Source organism: Pyxicephalus adspersus, chromosome Z (genome assembly GCF_032062135.1).
Source record: "Pyxicephalus adspersus chromosome Z, UCB_Pads_2.0, whole genome shotgun sequence".
Lineage (NCBI taxonomy): Eukaryota > Metazoa > Chordata > Amphibia > Anura > Pyxicephalidae > Pyxicephalus > Pyxicephalus adspersus.
The window spans coordinates 28,405,001-28,424,185 of record NC_092871.1 but is presented as its reverse complement, the minus strand read 5'-3'; the positions used below and the strand labels follow the sequence as shown (position 1 = coordinate 28,424,185).

The following is a 19,185-nucleotide window of genomic DNA, read 5'->3' as shown; positions in this document are numbered from 1 at the left end:
GATAGATAAGTTGTCTTAAAGTGGAATTGAAAGTTTGTTAGGGTGAGTGAGCATTTGCCAGAATTGCACAACTATGGCACTCACCTACTATTTTCTGAGCACCGTGCAAGAATGATAGGTCCCCATCATTGCTGCATCTCCTGAAGCTGCGACCTTTGCCACTAATTCTTCTGGATCCACCACAATCCCCTTGGGTGTACCCAGAATTGCCCCTAGCATATAGGTCCAATTGCAGCACTGTTGGAGTTTACACTGGAAATAGCTAACATAAGTAGTGTTTTTTCTGGCAAAACAAATTTTGCTTGTCTATTCTGCCAAAAACCCAGCAAAAACCTTCTACCGCCTCATAAGTTTTTGTTTTTTTGTGTTTAATTTAACTTTAATTAGGCAATGTATAGGTAATTCTATCAATTTGGAATGCCCTGATTTTTAATTAAATTTAAATTTAAGATATTGCACCTTGTAACATCCACTTGACATTATTCATGCCATAATGCATGTCAGGAATGAACAGGCTTGTCATTCGGGCAGATTGCTGGAAGACAGAGATATTTTTGGCAAAGAAGGTTTTCTATGTCTCTTCTGTCAAATATTCCAATGCCTATTAACTTTTTATGAGCTTAGTTCTGTTTTAATGAAAGCTTCAGAATAAAATATTTTAATGTTACTTTCGAAAAGATAATAACATGTTTATTCTGATAGGCAACTTTAGTGATTGCGCTTGTATCCACTTTCAAAAGACTGTAGTTTCTTTTTAATATTGTACATTTATGAATGACAATAGGCACAATATTCACTTGCAGATTATATTCACCAGTCCCTTCCTCTGTGTACTCGATGACATATGCTAACAAGAAGGACAGCATGTTATTGCAGACACGTGTTGAGTGGTAGCCGGGGCCAGACAAGAATCAGCAGGCTTGTAGTAATTGCTGATTTCATTTAGTAATGGATTGTTTCCAACACAAGAAGACATATAACATAGGATATTGTTTGAAAATCAGAGCTTGTTGATTTCAATAAATTAAAAAACAAGTCACATCATCATTTCATCTATTTGTAAGAGGAAACTAATATATAGGTTGATATGTTAAATATAATATGGAGCCATGTCCTGCACTTTGTTCTACAGGTAATAGGCAATCAGAAGAAGGATGCCGAGGGCCTTCTCAGATGTGACTTCCTAATTTAAGGAAATGGGTACACACCAAAAATAATATATTACCACTTTCTTTAGTATCTGACATAGTGGGCAGCACGATGGCTCAGGGGTTAGCACTCCCGCCTTTGCAGCGCTAGGTTTTCAATTCCCAGCCAGGCACGTGGGTTTCCTCCGCGTACTCCAGTTTCCTCCCACACCCCAAAAACATGCAGTGAGGTTGATTGCCTTCTCCTTAAAAAAATTGACCTTAGACTACGTTAATGACATATGACTATGGTAGGGACATTAGATTGTGAGCTCCTTTGAGGTACAGTTAGTGACACGACTGTGGACTTTGTACAGCGCTGTGTAAAATGATGGTGCTTTATAAATACTGTGTATTAATAATATTAATAATAGGTACATACATCAAAAGCAGCAACAACAGGAATCAATAAAAGCTTTTGAAATTGAATCAGGGAAGTGCAAATTAGTAGCTGAGTGCTGAGTTCAGTGTGAACACATTTTGGGCCTGAAAAGTGCCATAACCACCAGTACAGTGAATGTCTTTCTGATGAACTACTCTGCATATGGGGGGGCAAGGGTATAGCTGCAACAAGGGGCAATAGTGACATGGGGTAGAAGTAGCAAAATGCAGACTATAAGGGGTGTTTCTTAAAGAATCAGAGCTTACACTTTGGAGAGTGAGCAGCAGTGACTGATAACAGGGGTGTAGTTGTAAAAAAGAAAGAAGAGGGGGCACAGTAATAGTGAGGGCTATCCATGGCGAGTGTGCATCCTTGTTATGTAAATGCCCATTCCTGAAAAAAGTTGGGGCACAGCTTGCCCACGCGTGTCCACCCCACCACACCCCTGATTTCTCTGGCCAGCTGTCTTTAGCTCTAAAGGCCGTGTTCACAATGTGCATACTTACATGTGAAGTATTTGTTGAGTTTATTATTGAGTTAGGCTGTTAAAGTAGCCATATAGTTGGGGAACAACTGATGAAAACTTCTACCACCTACCAAAGTAAATAAAGAACTGGAAAAACTATTATTTTCTCGGTGAATGCCCTCATTCCTTTGCAGCTCTGTAAATATTTGTAAGACACATGAGATTTCTCCTCCTGAGCTAGCAATAAATAATGTATAGCTATATTGTGGACATTCCAGCACACCTGTATTCCTGACTTGCCTCTACTAAACTGTTTTACAGACACAGCAGCCCCCCTCTGTGCCAGGGATATCACTGATCTGCTGATGAAAGAATTGGCTTTTTTGTCAGGTAAGTGGAGTGTCGTTCCCCGTCTACCGGTCTTATCTTGTAATTAAATCCTCACCATGAACTTGCACACTGTTTGGCAAATTGATACCCTGAGTATTATTCTCCGGTCTCCAATACCATCACAAGTGTAGTTAATAAAACATCACAACTATTTAGATGCATATAGGGTTACTGTTAGGAGCTAACATTGTCAAATGTAATTATTAAAAATACATAATGTGTTTCCAATATAAAGGCACACAATGTTAGGGAAAATAAGGTGGCTTATGGTATTGCCATGTAAAAAACTAAATAAAATAACTTTCTATAATATTACAGGTATACATGCTTACCTTTTTCATGCCGCTAATTTGCACGTCCAGCAGGATGAAAGCATGTCGGTATGTCATGCCAGCTATTTACCAATCCACCAAGGACGATATACAGACATCACTATTAGTTACAAAAGTAGGACTTGGATTTTGGGTTAGGGTTGATGCATTATTTTGTTAATAAAGGCCACAAATGCGTAGCTCAGTACTTAGGCTAGGTACACACATGCAATTGTTCTCGTCCGATAATGGGCTCAGGGCCGATATTGGACGAGAATCTGGCGTGTGTACAGCGCCTGTCGTCCATCGTTCGAACGACCGTCCTGGTGGATCCACGGACGATGGACGACAAACGATGATAGTGGAAGTAAAGGGGGAGAGAGCCGGTGCCGCTCTTTCGTTCTCCCCCTCCCCTCTGCATGGAGCAAAACGGTGCTGTATGTACAGCACTCCTTCATGTATTGTGCAGTCATTAGTCATTGAAAAGGATCGTGAGAGATTCTTTCTAATGACAATTATTGCATGTGTGTACATAGCCTTAGTCTTGCCATGATCACGACTCTGGACAACGTAACTCCTGCTGCATGTATGGGAGTAAGTCTAAGAGGCCAAAGACCACAGGTGCAATGCTGGAGGAGACTTTGATTGGTAAGTCCACCATAATGTGCAAAATTGCTACACACACATATTATATAACATACATAATGCAAAACCTCCTGGGGCAACATTTTTATTTTATTGGTCCATTTTAGGGTAATAAGAAGAAGGTATAACAGCCTCCATCCATTTTATTGCTGTCATAGGCCTTTTTGAGGAGACCTAACATCATTTCTAGCCTTTCACTAACCTATTCCCTTTCCTGTTCATATGTACCCCCAGGTCTCAAAAATAATTTTGGATCACACTTGCGCTTATTGTACAAGTATGAAATTATCTTAAAACTGAACAAATGTCAATTGAAATTTTGAGATTTCAGACCTGTGAAAATCAACCTAGTCAGTCCAAAGAAATTTGGATGTTAATGTCACACTTGCAATTTACACAAAGCTTTTTTTTTCCCCTTCATGTGTCACAGTGTAGCTTTGAAAGGGAAATAAAGCTCACATGTTGACTTTGAGCCTTACTCTATTCCATTATGTTTCATAAAAAGGACACCATTGTGAAATCATTTCAAACAGCTTCATTTTTTTGAATATATTTTACAGTAAATGTAGGAAAATGCACTTTTTGTTACATTTTTACTATTTCTTAACTATAAAAAGTAAGTAAAATACATGAAACCAAATTTCCTACCAAATAAAGTCACTTATGTCCTGAGAATTGGGATGAAGAATACTTCAAACACTAAAAGATATTATGTGCCACAGTGCCAAGACAGCATTTAAAGTGAGAAACCCCTCTGGGACTCATTACAAGGTATTTTGAGGTCCCATAATAACAAAAATAATTATTTATAGTAACCTGATCATTCTTATAGAGCATTACTGACCTAATTTGAATTTAGATGAACTGTCCTGTCCCAGAAGACTGCCCCATTTTCTTTTTGCACTACTTGATGATTTGTAGAATTTCTAGAACATACATGATTCTGATGTTCTTTTAAGGGAAATATTACAAGTGTAGCTCGGAAAACTTGCTTTATTCAAAAGTGTGCATTTTTCAAAGAATACACTGCAGGTGAAAAAAAATCAGATAAAATAAATACGTTTGCTGTCTACTAAACTGTAGTCAGACACTGGTGAAGTTAATCCACTGAACTTTACATGAAAACTTTTGTTCTTTATGTCAGTGTGACAGCTCAGCTTCAAAGTGGACAGATTAGCTCTGATGACATACCTAGATCCTAAAAGCAATGCCATTTCCAGAAATCCCTGGATTGCCATTGTGAACAGACATCTTTGTGTTGCATGCTATCGATTAAAAGATAAAGGCTAAAGATCAATTTGTGTCCTGAAGACGGCGTCCCATCAGGGAAAGACCAATTGGTATTGGAGGTGGGATCACACTGGGGAAAGAGGAATTCATGTGCTGGAGATGGGCTCCCACCAGGGAAAGAGCAATTGGTATGCAAGGTGGGGACTCACTTAGGCAAAGACCAGTCTGTGTACTACAGAAGGGGTCTCATCAGGGAAAGACCATTTTGTAATGGAGGTGTGGCCCCACTGGGGAAAGATCTATCTGTGTCATGAGACCGGGTCCCACTGGGTAAAGACCAATTGCTATTAAATTTGGGGTCTCACTAGGGAACAATCAATCTGTGTGCTGAAGAAGGGTCCCACCAGGGAAAGACCAATTTCTATTGGGGATGAAGTCTGACTAGGGAAAGACCAATCTGTGTGCTGGAGGTGGGTCACTGGGGAAAGAGTATTCTGTGTGCTGGAGACAGGGTCCCACCAGGGGAAATTGGTATCGAAGGTGGGATCCCACTAGGGAAAGAACAATCTGTGTGCGAAGGTGGGGTCTGATAGTGGATAGACCAGAAGGAGGCAGATTTGCATAGCCCAAAATATAGGATATAATGTATTTGGGAATTCCTTCACACCTAGAAGATCATTTGACACCATTTGTTGTTTTGCTTACATTGGCTAATTTTCATAATTTTTACTTATTACGCAACTCACACACATTCATAAGATAAGAGATAAGTTTGACAGAACAATTTGTCCTGCCTCTGAAGCAACTAATGTCCTCATTATCTAAGACTCTGTGTATACCAAGGAAAACCTGTCCCCTGTGATTAAAGAGAGAACCTCTGTTGTAAAATCACTTTTGCAAATTTTTCCTACATCTCTTGGAATAACAGACGTCACAGAGTGTCACATATTTCTTTATTATAGTGTACATGCTAAGTAATGATGGAGTTAACACGTACAAGAACTTATCTCTTACAGAAAGCATAGTCCTCCCCCCATTGATACCGTCATATGCATTTCCTGTTAATTCTTTTTTATTCTCTATTTATTAAACATATTTTTTTATATTTTTTTCACAAAATTCTATTGTATAAAACATTATTCAGTTGTCCAACATCAGTATAAATGAACCACAAACTCTTCCCTCTTCCTACCTTCTGTGAGCAGTCTATCCTGTTTTACCACTAACTCTTGTTATGGGCATCCACTTTAATTTCTCAAGCTTACAACCAACACCATTATCAGCTTTATCAGCATAATTATCAGCTTTTTTACTTTTCTCTTTACATTTTTACTATGCAGATAAGACTTTTGGTAATTCTTTAAATGAAAACATAATGTAAAAAATGAAGAACATCAAATAAATTACAATAGGTAAAAAGATTAATACGAAATATTAATATAATAATTACATAGAGAATCCATTGTAGAGATCAAAGTCATACTGAGAATGTGATATTAACATAAACAAATCCAAAGTGCAATGAATATGCAATGGGAGATGGCAAAGTCCAAAAGGATTGTGATAGAACTGCTCAGGTCAGTTCAGGGCCAAGGTTGTAGCTAGAGGAAATATGTATCCATGAAAAATTGAAAAGTAAGGGTCAATGTGAATAGAAAAAGTAGAGGATAGAAGGTAACACTCAGGGCATTGCGGTGCAGAGTACATCTCCAATACAATTTTATCAGTAATCAAATATGCCCATATGATTTTTATAATGATAAAGGTTTTTAAATATTTTTACTTTTTAAAATTAGTTGGCCTAAAAAGTCCCAAAATTATTTGTTTTCTTTTCTATTTGGTTTATGTACAAATTAACCAATGATACTATTATATCTCCAACATACAATGTGCTTACTTGCCATTGAAGATGCTACATGGAAACTTGCCATTCCCACCAAACAAAATTGGGGATGTGGCCAATTTGGTTAAGTATATCAGTTTATGTAAAGTTAACTTGGTGGAGATCTGGGGCATTTTATTAATTAAAAGTATTTTTTTAAATTTTACTATATAACTTGACATGTTAGGAATGTATTCATTCAGACATGTACTTTATTGAAATTGTAAGATGCATTACATATTTAAATTTACATATCTCACCTGATTGAATTTGTATAGGAGTTTTTTAACTTCTGCTTTGTTTCTTGTTTTTTTACTTTTCATTTGAATTTTGTAATAATATATGTTATTTAATTTTTATAGGTGGTCGAGGAAAGGATAATACCTGGATTATCACACTTCCTGAAAATGCTACGTTTCATGAAGTTCCTGAGGGTGTGCTAAAAACTGTTTTAACTTATTTGACCTCTATTCCAAGGTACAGATTGCAATATTTTTCAGATTTTTCTGACAGCTTTAGAGACATTTAGACATAACTTTCTTGGTAGTTGTGAGAAAGTACAAGGTTATAATAAAATGCCACCTAATTAACATGAAGGCTTTCAAAGTAAATGTTTAAACTTAGTATGTGAACATATCAGTACATTTTAGGTAACAGTGCAATGCTACAGTAATCAAATTAGTCATATTTTAGTATACATGTAGTCCCGAGGTTACATACGAGATAGGGGCTGTAGGTTTGTTCTTAAGTTGAATTTGTATGTAAGTCGGAACAAGTACATTATTTTAATAAATGCAATTAGGACAAATGTTTGTCCTAACATATTATTAGGCAGCATGGTGTCAGTTACTGTATAAAATCCTCACTGTGAGTTAATCACAAAGCAAAAAAAAAAATCTTTATGGTGCCTAGACATTCATTAACTTCTGGAGCATGCTGTGCTTTGATATGCAAAAAGAAACAACTGCAGAGTTTGTCTTGGTCGTTAAAGCGTTACAAGAGGCTGCAGAAGAGCTCAGCCTCAGCTGTGTTTAGCAAAAGATTTCTTCTGCAAGTCATGCAAACCGCCCCCTCCCCTCCTTCAAGCCTCCATCCTCCACAAAAGGGAGCAGGGAAGCCCCGATCATAACTAGGAGTCGTCTGTGTGTCGGATGTCCTTAACTCTAGGACTGCCTGTATTTACCTTTCAACCCAGCTACAGTGGGTCTGATTTATTAAAGTTTTCCAAGGATGGAGAGGATACACTTTTATCAGTGAAGCTAGTGATCCAGCAAAACTGGAATGGATCTGGTCTAAGATTGAAAACATTTGCTAATAAATAGCGAATTACTTTTAAGAAATATTTTCCAGTTTTGCTGGATCACCCAGCTTCACTGATGAAAGTATATCCTCTCCAGCCTTTCTACTTTGGGGGATACATAGTCTCACATAATTCAGAGATGAAGAAAATGAAATGTAATGCAATGTGCTATCACATTTGACACATAAAGTAATGTATTCTGTAAGGTATTTCATTAAAAAAAAATATTTTTGTCTAGTCTATTGATTCCAAAATAATGGATACTATGTCCCGGCTATAGGTAGCCTTTCTTGAATAATTAGTGACAATAATTTATCTATTCACTGGTGTTTTTATGGGCTTGGATTTTGCAAATGGAAAACCAATTCTAATGATCTTTTAATGTATCCTCAACAAGTCTGTAGAAGGACCCTGCTGTTCTCTCCTTTTCACCGCTCATTAAGCCAGATTCTGACAGCTCATTACTTGTGTCTACTTTCTATTTCATACATTGGGCCTGATTTACTAAAGCTCTCCAAGTTGGAACGTCTCGTGCTAATATGAGCAGTCATATCTTAGAAGTGTGTGTTGGTTATTTTTTTTGAGTTTTACTTTTTGGAAAGGTGCCATACTGGTCACTGTGGACATGGCCCCTAAGTATGGTGTCTGAAGAAAGTCAAGGCCCCATTTATTGCATGTTTCAGACAATGTTATTGTTTTAATTTTTACTACAAAAAAAATTTCTGACCTCCTACCCTTCCACTCCTTCTTCCATAAAACCCAAATCAGACCTCATATCAATAGGTGATCTTCTACTATCCCATCTTGGGTGGCCCCTACACCCCTCAACTGAACATGCCAGCGGCAATGTACTGTGCATTCATTGGCTATTCTTCATGAACCTTAATGGAGATCCTTTCTACTAACAAACATGAATCTAGTTTACAAGTAGATGGTTTAGGCTTTGACCATGAAAAAGTACATGTACTGATCTGAAATATGTTGTGAATTTTTGAATAGGGAGGGCAAAGGAAAACAGGTTAGCCCATTAAATTTAACGCTATAGTTATCCTTCAATTCTCCTACATATTTAAAGTAAGGGGACAATATTAGCAAAGTATTTATTTACATTACCTGAAGTCTTTACGAATCCGATTGCCCCTGCTGCAACTATAAAGCACAGAGCACCACATGTCTGTTTTATACAGTACTGTTTGTACCTAGTTTGTTTTCTTTCACCATGTATGTGATACTTTATTATGTCGGACAATCTGACGGAAATTTGCCCTAGGATCTGATGACGCATGATCCAAATAAGAGTAACCGTATCACAAAACTTCTGAATATTTTGGGTGATGGATATATGACCATGTATGGTAGCTCTTACTAACCATTGCTGGGGATTTAGACCCCTATGGTCTCCACCTCCCTAGTTTCCTAACAGTAACAAAAATCTTGTTTTGTCTGAATATTTTTTTTGTGATCTCAATCAATTATTTACACTTTAACATTTGTCAAACTTATCTTGTTTTATTTCTAGTAAACATGAGAATGATGTAAAGTTTATAATCATATTGGACAGAAGATTGGATACATGGACGTCTGTAAAATCGACTCTTCAAAAATTATCGGTAAGTAACAAACAGTATAGTATATGACGTAATATATTACACTGCAATTCTTCGTACTTTCTTTGATATTGTAATAATAATTGTGTGAAAAACATTTATATACATAGGGGGTCTGTTGGGTATAGGCCAGTATATTCGAATAGTGTCAGCAAACATTGATAACGCTCATACTTGCTTATTATTGCTTTCACGGACACCCAACCCACTGTGTAATCACCATTCTACTTGGATGCTTTTGAAATGTAACTATTACAGGTAACAGATGAAAGCAGAACTTCTGCCAAGCATATCAAAATAATACATGTATGTGAATTTCTGCCCTAAAATCTTTGGATATCTTTTCAGCCACTTCTGTAATATACATACACAAAATGGCGATCCCCTCTGCTCTTCCTAGTCACTTGTCTCCTTTGTCAGGTGTTATCCTTTCGTTCTTATTTTAAAGGCCATAAAACATTTTCATTGCTCTGCCTTCCATGCTGTAAACCTGACTTGGGCCTGACATAATAAAGCTCTTCAAGAATAGAGAAGATAGAATATCAATAGAGAACCTTGGTGATCCAGAAAACCTGGAATGGATCTGGTTGTGTGATAACCAGGGTAATCCGTCAAGCCTGGTATGGATCTAGGTTTTATGGATCACCCAGGTTCCCCCACAATAGTCCATGTTCTCCAGTCTTTGAGAGCTTTAATAAATCAAGCCCAACGTCTCTAATCTGGTTTCATAGGCATACCATGTACAAATTTCCCGACCACACAGACCACTAAATCCAAGGAATCCGAGCAGCGCATGTGCGGGGAACCGTGTGTCACTCAAAGGGGGGAAACTTCCTCCAGAGTGACGTCATGATGCAAGAACCTTCCCACTCTCCCATCGCAGGCTCAGATCTGCTTTCTAATAAAAAAAGTTGTATCGTAGCCTGTGATGGGAGAGTGGGCAGGTTGTGTCGGACAGAGCCGCAGACCACCGGTTGGCGACCACTGGTTCACAGTATGTATCTGACAGTGTGCATAGATTTTAGGAATTAGTACAAGTTCAGTAGGAGAAAGGGTGTCAGGGTGTGATCTTTAGAGCACAATAAAAACCTAATTTGACTAAAATGCAGATAATTAAAGGAGAACTGAATCTAAGAGCAAATTTGGAATATATTGCTAGTTAGCAGTCCTTAGATGTGGTGTTTTTGGAAATTTACAAATAACCTGTGACTCTTGCCAGAAATGCAACCTTCTTTTTGTGAATTATTCCAGACCCACCATCTCCATGTAATGAAGATAAACAAAGCCAGGCATATTAGACAACAATGGCCCTCAATACATACAGTTGAGGACACTTGTTTTTACATCAAAAGTTTTTGCCACTTTTTTTCCAAGCAAAGATAAAGCCAGTAATATTGCAGAAATCACAGAGAGAGCTATGTTCCTATGGTCCTTCTGGGAGTCCCAGCAACAAATAAAGAAGGGAAATGCGAATGGAGGTTGAAGAACCTTTGTGTTTCAGTTACTTCTGTATCCCAATGACCCCATGCTCTAATACCCTATGCTCTATAGTGACCCGGTACTCCTGTGACCCTGTGTTCTCCAGCCACCTGTGTGCTTCATCTATAATAAGCAAGAAAAAAGTAGCCACCCAGGAACAGGAAGTCTGCTATTCAGATGATTACTAGCTGGTCATAAAGAAAAAAAAATGTAGCCACCACATCTAAGGATTGGTAGATACTTATAATTTATTTCAAATTTTAATGTGTAGGTTTAGATATACTGTAACCTTATTGGAAGAACTGACAATTTCATGTGGATACAAAATTGTTTGAGCATTAGTTTTTTTATGCATTGAGGAGAGCACTGCATGGTAATTATTATTATTATTATTATTAAACAGGATTTATATAGCGCCAACATATTACGCAGCGCTGTACATTAAATAGGGATTCAAACACTTCTAAATAAAAAAAGACAGTCAATATCATAATCAAAAAATGTAATTAATTACGTCCTTATAAATCTTATGTATAAAAGTTATAGGCAGTCATGAGAATAATTTAGGATAAAATGTTAAATCTAATGTTAAATCTAAATAATGACAGCCAAGCAGAAAATTAGGGGCAGTAGAAAGCACGGCATATCTGCAGGAGATGTTTTCTTTGATTAATATTCCTTGATTGTGATTCCTGTGTTTGAAGATCTGTTCATTCAAAGAAACACAGATTTTGCCAAAAAAACACATTATTAGAGAAGTGGGAGTCATTTATAGACAGGGTTTTACCACCTGTCGGTCTTTATGGAGACATCTGTCTGTCATTGGTCACCCCAACAATGGTCATAGACAGTCAGACCTTTCGTGAGACTGATGGGAAATGGTGAAAGCATCTTTTTGACCCAAATTGTGCTATTTTATTACCCACCATGATCTTTCTTCTCAACTTGTCAATGGATGGATTGCAGTATAAAGCATATTGGCTATAGATGATTTCTCATTGCTTTTACATTTAAGCCTCCTGCAGCCCGATCATTATAAAAATTGCTTTTATTCACTATGTACAAAATCTCAAGGTATCCTTTTTCTAACTTCTCATGTTTTGATAACTTTTCTAAAAATAGTTTCCAATTTATATCTTATTAATTTTATATAAATTTTCATTTTTTGGAATACTTTGCTATTGTATAGGTAGCCCCTTGTTGAATGATATTTGGCAGTGCAGAGGTTAACATTCTATGTCACATGCAGACTTGGAAGAGCCAGGTGTGCATGTCTAGGTTGTGTGCGCAGGAGATGCTTCTGTGAGCCAGTGAACGCGTGTCTGCTAGAGATTAACATAAACATTGGCGAATCAATGCAGGGCTCGATGTGCTTGTAGTTTCCTAGTACTGTAGCTGCTGCGTTTTCGCAGTGCTGTGCTAATGGAAACGGCTGCAGCACCACTGCTTCAGCTCATCAGCCACTTGGCAGTTTTTAAACACCAGCATCCAGATCGTATGTCACCCATGAAACCCTGACAATTACAAAAGGAGGATAATTATTCCTGCTCACACAAGCCATGGCAGAAGGAAATCCTCCAAGAGGAATGATGAGGTTCCGAAGGAATGCGGTAAGAATTTTCTGTGCCTGCAATGTCTATAGCACATCCCAAGTTCAAATCCTTCAGTACTGCAGCAGGGAGCTTGTACAGAGCTCTAGCACAAACTGCTGATGAACCGGACACATACATAATGCAGATTATACTCTGCAAATAGGAAGCCAAGTTTGTTCTGCCAGTAAAGATCCAGAGCACTTCCACATGCTTATTGCAGATCAGAGCTGCATTTACGTGTGCCAGTGCTGCTCATATCTGTATTCCTGGGCCGCTTCACATCTATTTATATTTGGCCTATTTTTCAGATCAAAGCTGTAAAAATCTAATGCCACCTATTGCTTTAGATAGCTCATTCATTTTTTTGCATGCATACCTTCAAATTCAAACCTGTGTAAAGTTAATGCATCATACTAGATGTTTGTGTAATTAAGTTTACACAATAGTTGTTCATATGAAGTTTGTTGCATTGGGTCAGAGGAGGACAAATCATTTAGGAAATGTGGATACAACTGATGCAAAAAGCTTGTTCTCTAATTTGGTTTATAAAAAATAAAACTAATAATATGTTTAGTGTCCATTTACTATTCACATGTTAGTATCCGCCTTACGTATAAAGAAGAACTCTTCTTACTGGCGTCCACTACTAGCTATTAAGTAGTCCACTACCTAAAACACTGAAATTTTGTAAGCTGTGTCCAAATTTTCTTCCACTACTACCAAGCCACTTTAAAGCACAGTAAGTAGTTTAGAAAGAGTGAAAAGCAACCATACAGATGAACTTCCATTCTTGGTTCAGACTTTTCTGCCATAAAGTGCTAAGAGTAAAAGTAGAACCAAACTTGAAAAACAAAATATTGCTAGCAGGTGAGTTCTTTATTGCAGAAGGGGCAGGCTAAAGCTTTTATGTAATAAAACAAAATTACCTGCCTGTTAACATCTTCTATAGATTGTACAGTGAGCTTTACATGTGATCCTGGCATACCTGGTCCTGGGAATAAACTTCTGTGCACATGTGCAGAAGTTACATCATTCTGGGACTGAGTGAAGATGTTAGTGCTTATGAAAGTGCAGGGGGAGGTGACGTTACGTTCTGCTTCATAAATGATCGAAAAATTCACAATTTCTCATGCGCCATGATGTGGTCAAACTATGCATTGTAATGGGCAAATCTGGCTAGATTCAATTCACCAAAGTTAGCAAATAGTTTTCTGGCCATTGTTAGGGCTAATAGCAAAAAGTACATGTAGCAATGAAAAAAAAAAATGAAAAAAATACAAAAAAAAAATAAAGTGTTCTTATTGTGACCAGTAGAAGAAAATGATTACTGTAGCTATAGGCATTGTGGAGAAATTCATATTTAAACAGAAGAATTAACATATTAGCTCTTTTCCTATTGCACAGGTTTTCTAAGCTGTTGCAAACTAAAACCCTAACGTTAGAGTTTTTGTTGTGATCCTTGAGTAACTTTGACAATGAATAACTTTATCGTACATGCTGCTAGATAGGTCAATGTTTTGTTTTAAAAATATTTCTTGTTAAAAATTGTTTTCTATATATATTGTGAGTGTAATAAATTCTCTACTCTCTAATTACCCAATTTACTGTCAACCAGATTTACATTTTCTGCTGTACTAGATCACATCGTGTGGCAAAGCCTGTAGAGGATATGTGATGGATTTAGTTTACAAGTTACAGCAGTGAGTTGCTGCTTGGTATCTGTGTAGGTCAATGCTGACTAAGGTCCAAAACTAATTTTCACAATTTTTCTTCTTATTTACAGAATGTTACATTCCCCCCACAAACTTTGTTGAGTTTTGATGCTTTGGGTGTTGGGAAATATGCAGTCTGGACTCTTAAGGAAGAAGTTTTCACAACTTAATTTTTAGATTATTATTAGTTGCTTTTGTGTCCGAAGGCTTTTGGTCTTTTATAAACACTTAAATCGAGCAGCATTTCAGATTCTACCAGGCAGAATCAGAAAGCATTACTTTATTTCTCAGTGCTTAATTTCCTGTCCTCTCTCTGTCTCAATGTCTTGGATAAAAGGGTATTCAGGACATTTTTGTATAGTAAATTGTGTTTTTTGTTGCCTGATAATTTGGAAATGTTGGAATGGAGTAGAATGTTATGTAAAAATAAAATAAAATAAGCCCAATGGTACAGTGGGTACACACCCAGCTTTGTGCAGCCTAAAAAATAAAAGTGTACAGGTAGTTCCCGGGTTACATACGAGATAGGGACTGTAGGTTTGTTCTTAAGTTGAATCTGTATGTAAGTCGGAACAAGTACATTATTTTAATAAATGCAATTAGGACAGATGTTTGATTCAATATATTATTAGGCAGCATTGTGTTAGTTACTGTATAAAATCTTTACTGTGAGCTAATCACAAACAAAGCAGAAAAAAAACTTTATGGAGCCAAGAATAACTCCTGGAGCAAGCTGTTCTTTGATGTGCAACAACTGCAGAGTTTGTCTTGGTCATTAAAGAGCTACAAGAGGTTATTTAACAGCAAAAGACATCTTGTGAAAGTCATGCGAACTGCCTCCCTCACCCCCATCAAGCCTCCGTCCTGCATACAAATTAGCAGGGAAGCCCCGTTCGTATCTAGGAGTTGTCCGTATGTTGGATGTTCTTAACTCGGGGACTACCTGTAATTGGCAAAATTTCTTTACTAGTTTACTTCTACATGCAGGGTTAGTTTCTAGCTTTGGTTGTGTTTTGGGGTAAAATACTACTACTACTATACTATTGCTTTAAAAGCCCAACAAGCTAAACCAATACGAAACACATACAATAGTAGAAAATACAATAGTGAGAATGGGCCTTTGGAAATAAAGGAACCCGATTTAGCAAGTTCATTACTGATGTGGATTTGACCCGATTTGCTTCTTTTTTATCTTTATTCCACAGCGTACAGAACTGTTAAAACCGTTTTAGGCTTTCCTGGGCTGCATTCTGACTTTTGAATGTGCAGTCACATGCAGTTGCCTATCTATACTCATCTGCATATTGCTACATATAACTTTCCATTTATTCCTAACACTCATATACAATGTTGACCAACACATCTGCTCTTTAGCACAGTACAATGTATAGAAGTGAGTTCACTATTCTAAAAATTGTGCTGGTTTATTGCCTCAATGCGTTGAGGGTCATGGTATATCAATTTTGGATATAACAGATACTGGTTTCCTGTTGCTACAAAATTGCTTACTAATGAAGACAGAGATCTTATCATATGAAAAACACTACATGAATTTATGTTAAATAAACTCACAAAGGTTTCCATTGGGTGAGCATTTTGTTCTTTCAAACTTGTGTCAAACTTCTTCCAAAACTCATATATAGGTTGTAGTTGCAGTCCTGCATTGGTGTTACATTCCCCATACTTGTGAAGTTACTGACTTGGGAAAGTGATGTGATCAATTAGAGTTGTACTCAACTTCCATGGGTATGTATATGATCTCTGAAACAATAGAATGTAGGCAGCCAATACTCCCATTTCATGTAATCCTAAAAAAACATTCTTTAAGAATACATTTTAGGAATACAAATTATTTTGAATGACTCTTAGGGATGTATTTACCAAAAATAAAAAATGGACAAATTTTTGCATATTTCCATTTGCTTGTTTCAGTTATCCAATAACTTTTCTGGCAGATCAAGTATATCTGTGTACAATAAATAAGATCCTACATCCTAAAATATTTTGTCTAATGATCTCCCCTCCTATTGTGTGTTACTTCCCCCCACCTCCTAAACTGTAAGCTCTTCTGGGCAGGGTCCTCTCCTCCTCCTGTGTCACTGTCTGTATCTGTCTGCCATTTGCAACCACTATTTAATGTACATCGCTGTGCAATATGTTGGCTCTATATAAATCCTGATTATTATTATTAATAATATTATTATTAATAATAATATTAATAATATTAGTAGTGATATTGAACATGTCCAGGCACCATAGATACTGATTCATAATATCAGTCATTTATCATTTTAAAACAGAATACAGTATGTTTATTTCAAACCTGTCATATGCGACATAGGAGTTTCCATTGCTGATCCATTTGGATTCAAACTGAAAATAGACTCCCATATAGAAGTCAGTGAAAAGTTCTTGTCTGCATTTTTGTCTATTACTCAAAATATTTAAGCAAGAGGTTTAATATGAAAGCCAAGCATCTTGCATTTTTAGAAGAAGAAGAAGTGATCAATGGCAGCTTCCACATTTCTCTGATGGAAGAATTCCTTTGCATGCAATAGATACATATTACTGTGACCAGCATCGCAAAGTGAAAAATGAGAAAATCCAGCCATTGGCAAATGTTGCTGAAGGGAGGGACAAATCTGCATGGCGAGAGTGTTTTAAAAATGGTCAACGGCATTTAGAGGAAAAAGCTATGTATGTGTAATAGATAAATGTACAATGTATCTGCTTTTTATTACAATGATCAGAAAAGTTATTACGAACTTTTAGCTACAGGTCTGTGTGGAATAATGAGTCAGGCTGTGCTCACATGGGTGATTTTTGCTAGTGCAAATAGGATAATAAAATTGTCCTATAGTTAATCCCTAACATTTGCTACACATGCAGTTACATATCCTAACAATTGCTTGTACAAATTCGGAACATTGTGCTTGCAGTAGTGACTAACCTCAACTACATTTCAAACTCCAGTGTTCCCCATGTCTAGAACTACTAATCATTTGTGGGGTATTTATCAGTTTTGATTGCTCTAGCAAAAATTATGTGTGTATTCATGCATTATTTTTTATTCAAATTGCAATGCAAGCATATGCAAGTAGTCCCCAGGTTACATACGAGATAGGGACTGTAGTTTTGTTCTTAAGTTGAATTTGTATGTAAGTCGGAACAGGTACATTATTTTAATAAATGCAATTAGGACACATGTTTGTCAACATATTATTGAGCAGTGTGGTGTCAGTTACTGTATAAAATCCTCACTGCGCGTTAATCAACAAAGAAAAAAAAAAAAAACTTTATGGAGCCTAGACATTCATTAACTTCTGGAGCAAGCTGTGTTTTCATATGCAATTTGTCTTGGCCATTAAAGAGTTACAACCAAAAGACTTCTTCTGCAGGTCATGGGAACCGCCCCCCTTCACCCCATCAAGCCTCCGTCCTGCACATGAGTGAGCAGGGGCGCTCCGTTTGTATCTAGGAGTCATCTGTATGTCAGATGTCCTTAACTCGGGGATTACCTGTATTGGTGTTTAGTATGGTTGTTGCATCAGTGTGGGAATGTCAGAATCACTGCTTTATAAATAGAACCCTTAGATTTTCTCAATTTTGTGTATAAACATTCAAACTGGCATTTCTAGTGTAATCACGTGTGTTATTTTGTTTATTCTTCCTTGATACTTTGGTAATTGATATTTGTATACGTTTTTATTCTTTAGCACTCTTTTCCTGGAAACCTTCATCTTGTTTTAGTCTTGAGACCAACTGGATTTTTCCAGCGCACCTTCACGGATATTGGATTCCGGTTCAGCCAGGAGGACTTTATCCTCAAGCTTCCGGTAGAGTATTTTTTAAAGTTTTCTTGTAACTTGTAAGTAATTTGACACCAGTTTTGTTATTATCCTAAAAGGAATTTTCCACCAGGCTAAGAAAAACTTAGAACGGCTTTTGTGGTTGTATTTGACAATTTACCATGGCACCGTAAAACTAGTCAACTGTGGTTGGGTGAAAGGACAGTGGTGAGGCTGTGCGTGTGTATCACACAACTAATTCTTCTATGGACAACAATACTCCTTAGATACACTCACAGTGGAAAAATACGTGGTTAGCTGCACACAGGAGTATATCAGACTGCTGTTATGTGCCTAGTAGTGGCTAACCACGCCGTAGGTCAGCGCATTATTCTTTCAGGTTAGGAAATGCAACCATAGGGCCAGAAGCAACGTGTCACTTGCGAGAACCATGCCACAACTCGAATACAACTGCATGCAAACGTGTGTACAAATCACAGCATTGGTAGCGCGATTGAGCCTGCGGTACAATGCTGCGTTAAACTGCAAGTCCAAAATAACCCTAAGGATACAATTTTATTTATCAGTGTGCCAAGAACAAGCCTTTAACTTGTATGTGAACTTTCTACTTTCTACTTTTAGGTGGTTATGCTTAGTTCTGCATCTGATTTGTTAAATTACATTGATGAAAAGCAGCTGACACCGGAATTTGGAGGCACACTTGAATACCGACATAGGGATTGGGTTGTCTTTCGAACGGTATGTATGTTTACAATTCATTTGGAGCCATAATTATATTAAAGGAGGGATTTGATAAGGATTGAACATATCCTAATATCAGAATATTATGTACATTTTATTTATTTTATTTTTTTTTATTATTATCACGTGCTGAACAAATATCTGCTCTTCACATTGAAATGCTGTTTTTGAATTAGAGCAGTTTGTTGTTAGCTGGCAAGCAAAGTGTTCTCTAGTTAAAGAGGTTGTATTGTGTGTAACACCGACTTGGCATTATAGGCACATGGCTATATATAATAAAGGCTAACTAATTAATGTGAAGTTCCTGTCACCATTACAATGCTCTTGTATGCATATGTATTATGTAGCACTTTTTAGATGTTTATTTGATTCTTTATATGATCGGTTCTAAGTTAAAAATCAGTATTTTTTTTATTTACTGGGGACATCAGGCAGTGGTCATTTTGGAGTGT

General features: G+C 37.0%; 1 protein-coding gene across 1 annotated transcript in view; it reads left to right on the top strand.

Annotated features, from left to right (window-relative positions):
- Positions 1–19,185, top strand: part of MCF2 (MCF.2 cell line derived transforming sequence) — a 77,037-nt gene that overhangs the window by 10,050 nt on the left and 47,802 nt on the right. The window contains 5 exon segments of the mRNA XM_072431515.1: positions 2,357–2,425; positions 6,856–6,970; positions 9,313–9,403; positions 17,900–18,019; positions 18,614–18,730. Of these exon segments, the coding sequence (XP_072287616.1) occupies positions 2,357–2,425; positions 6,856–6,970; positions 9,313–9,403; positions 17,900–18,019; positions 18,614–18,730 (512 nt within the window).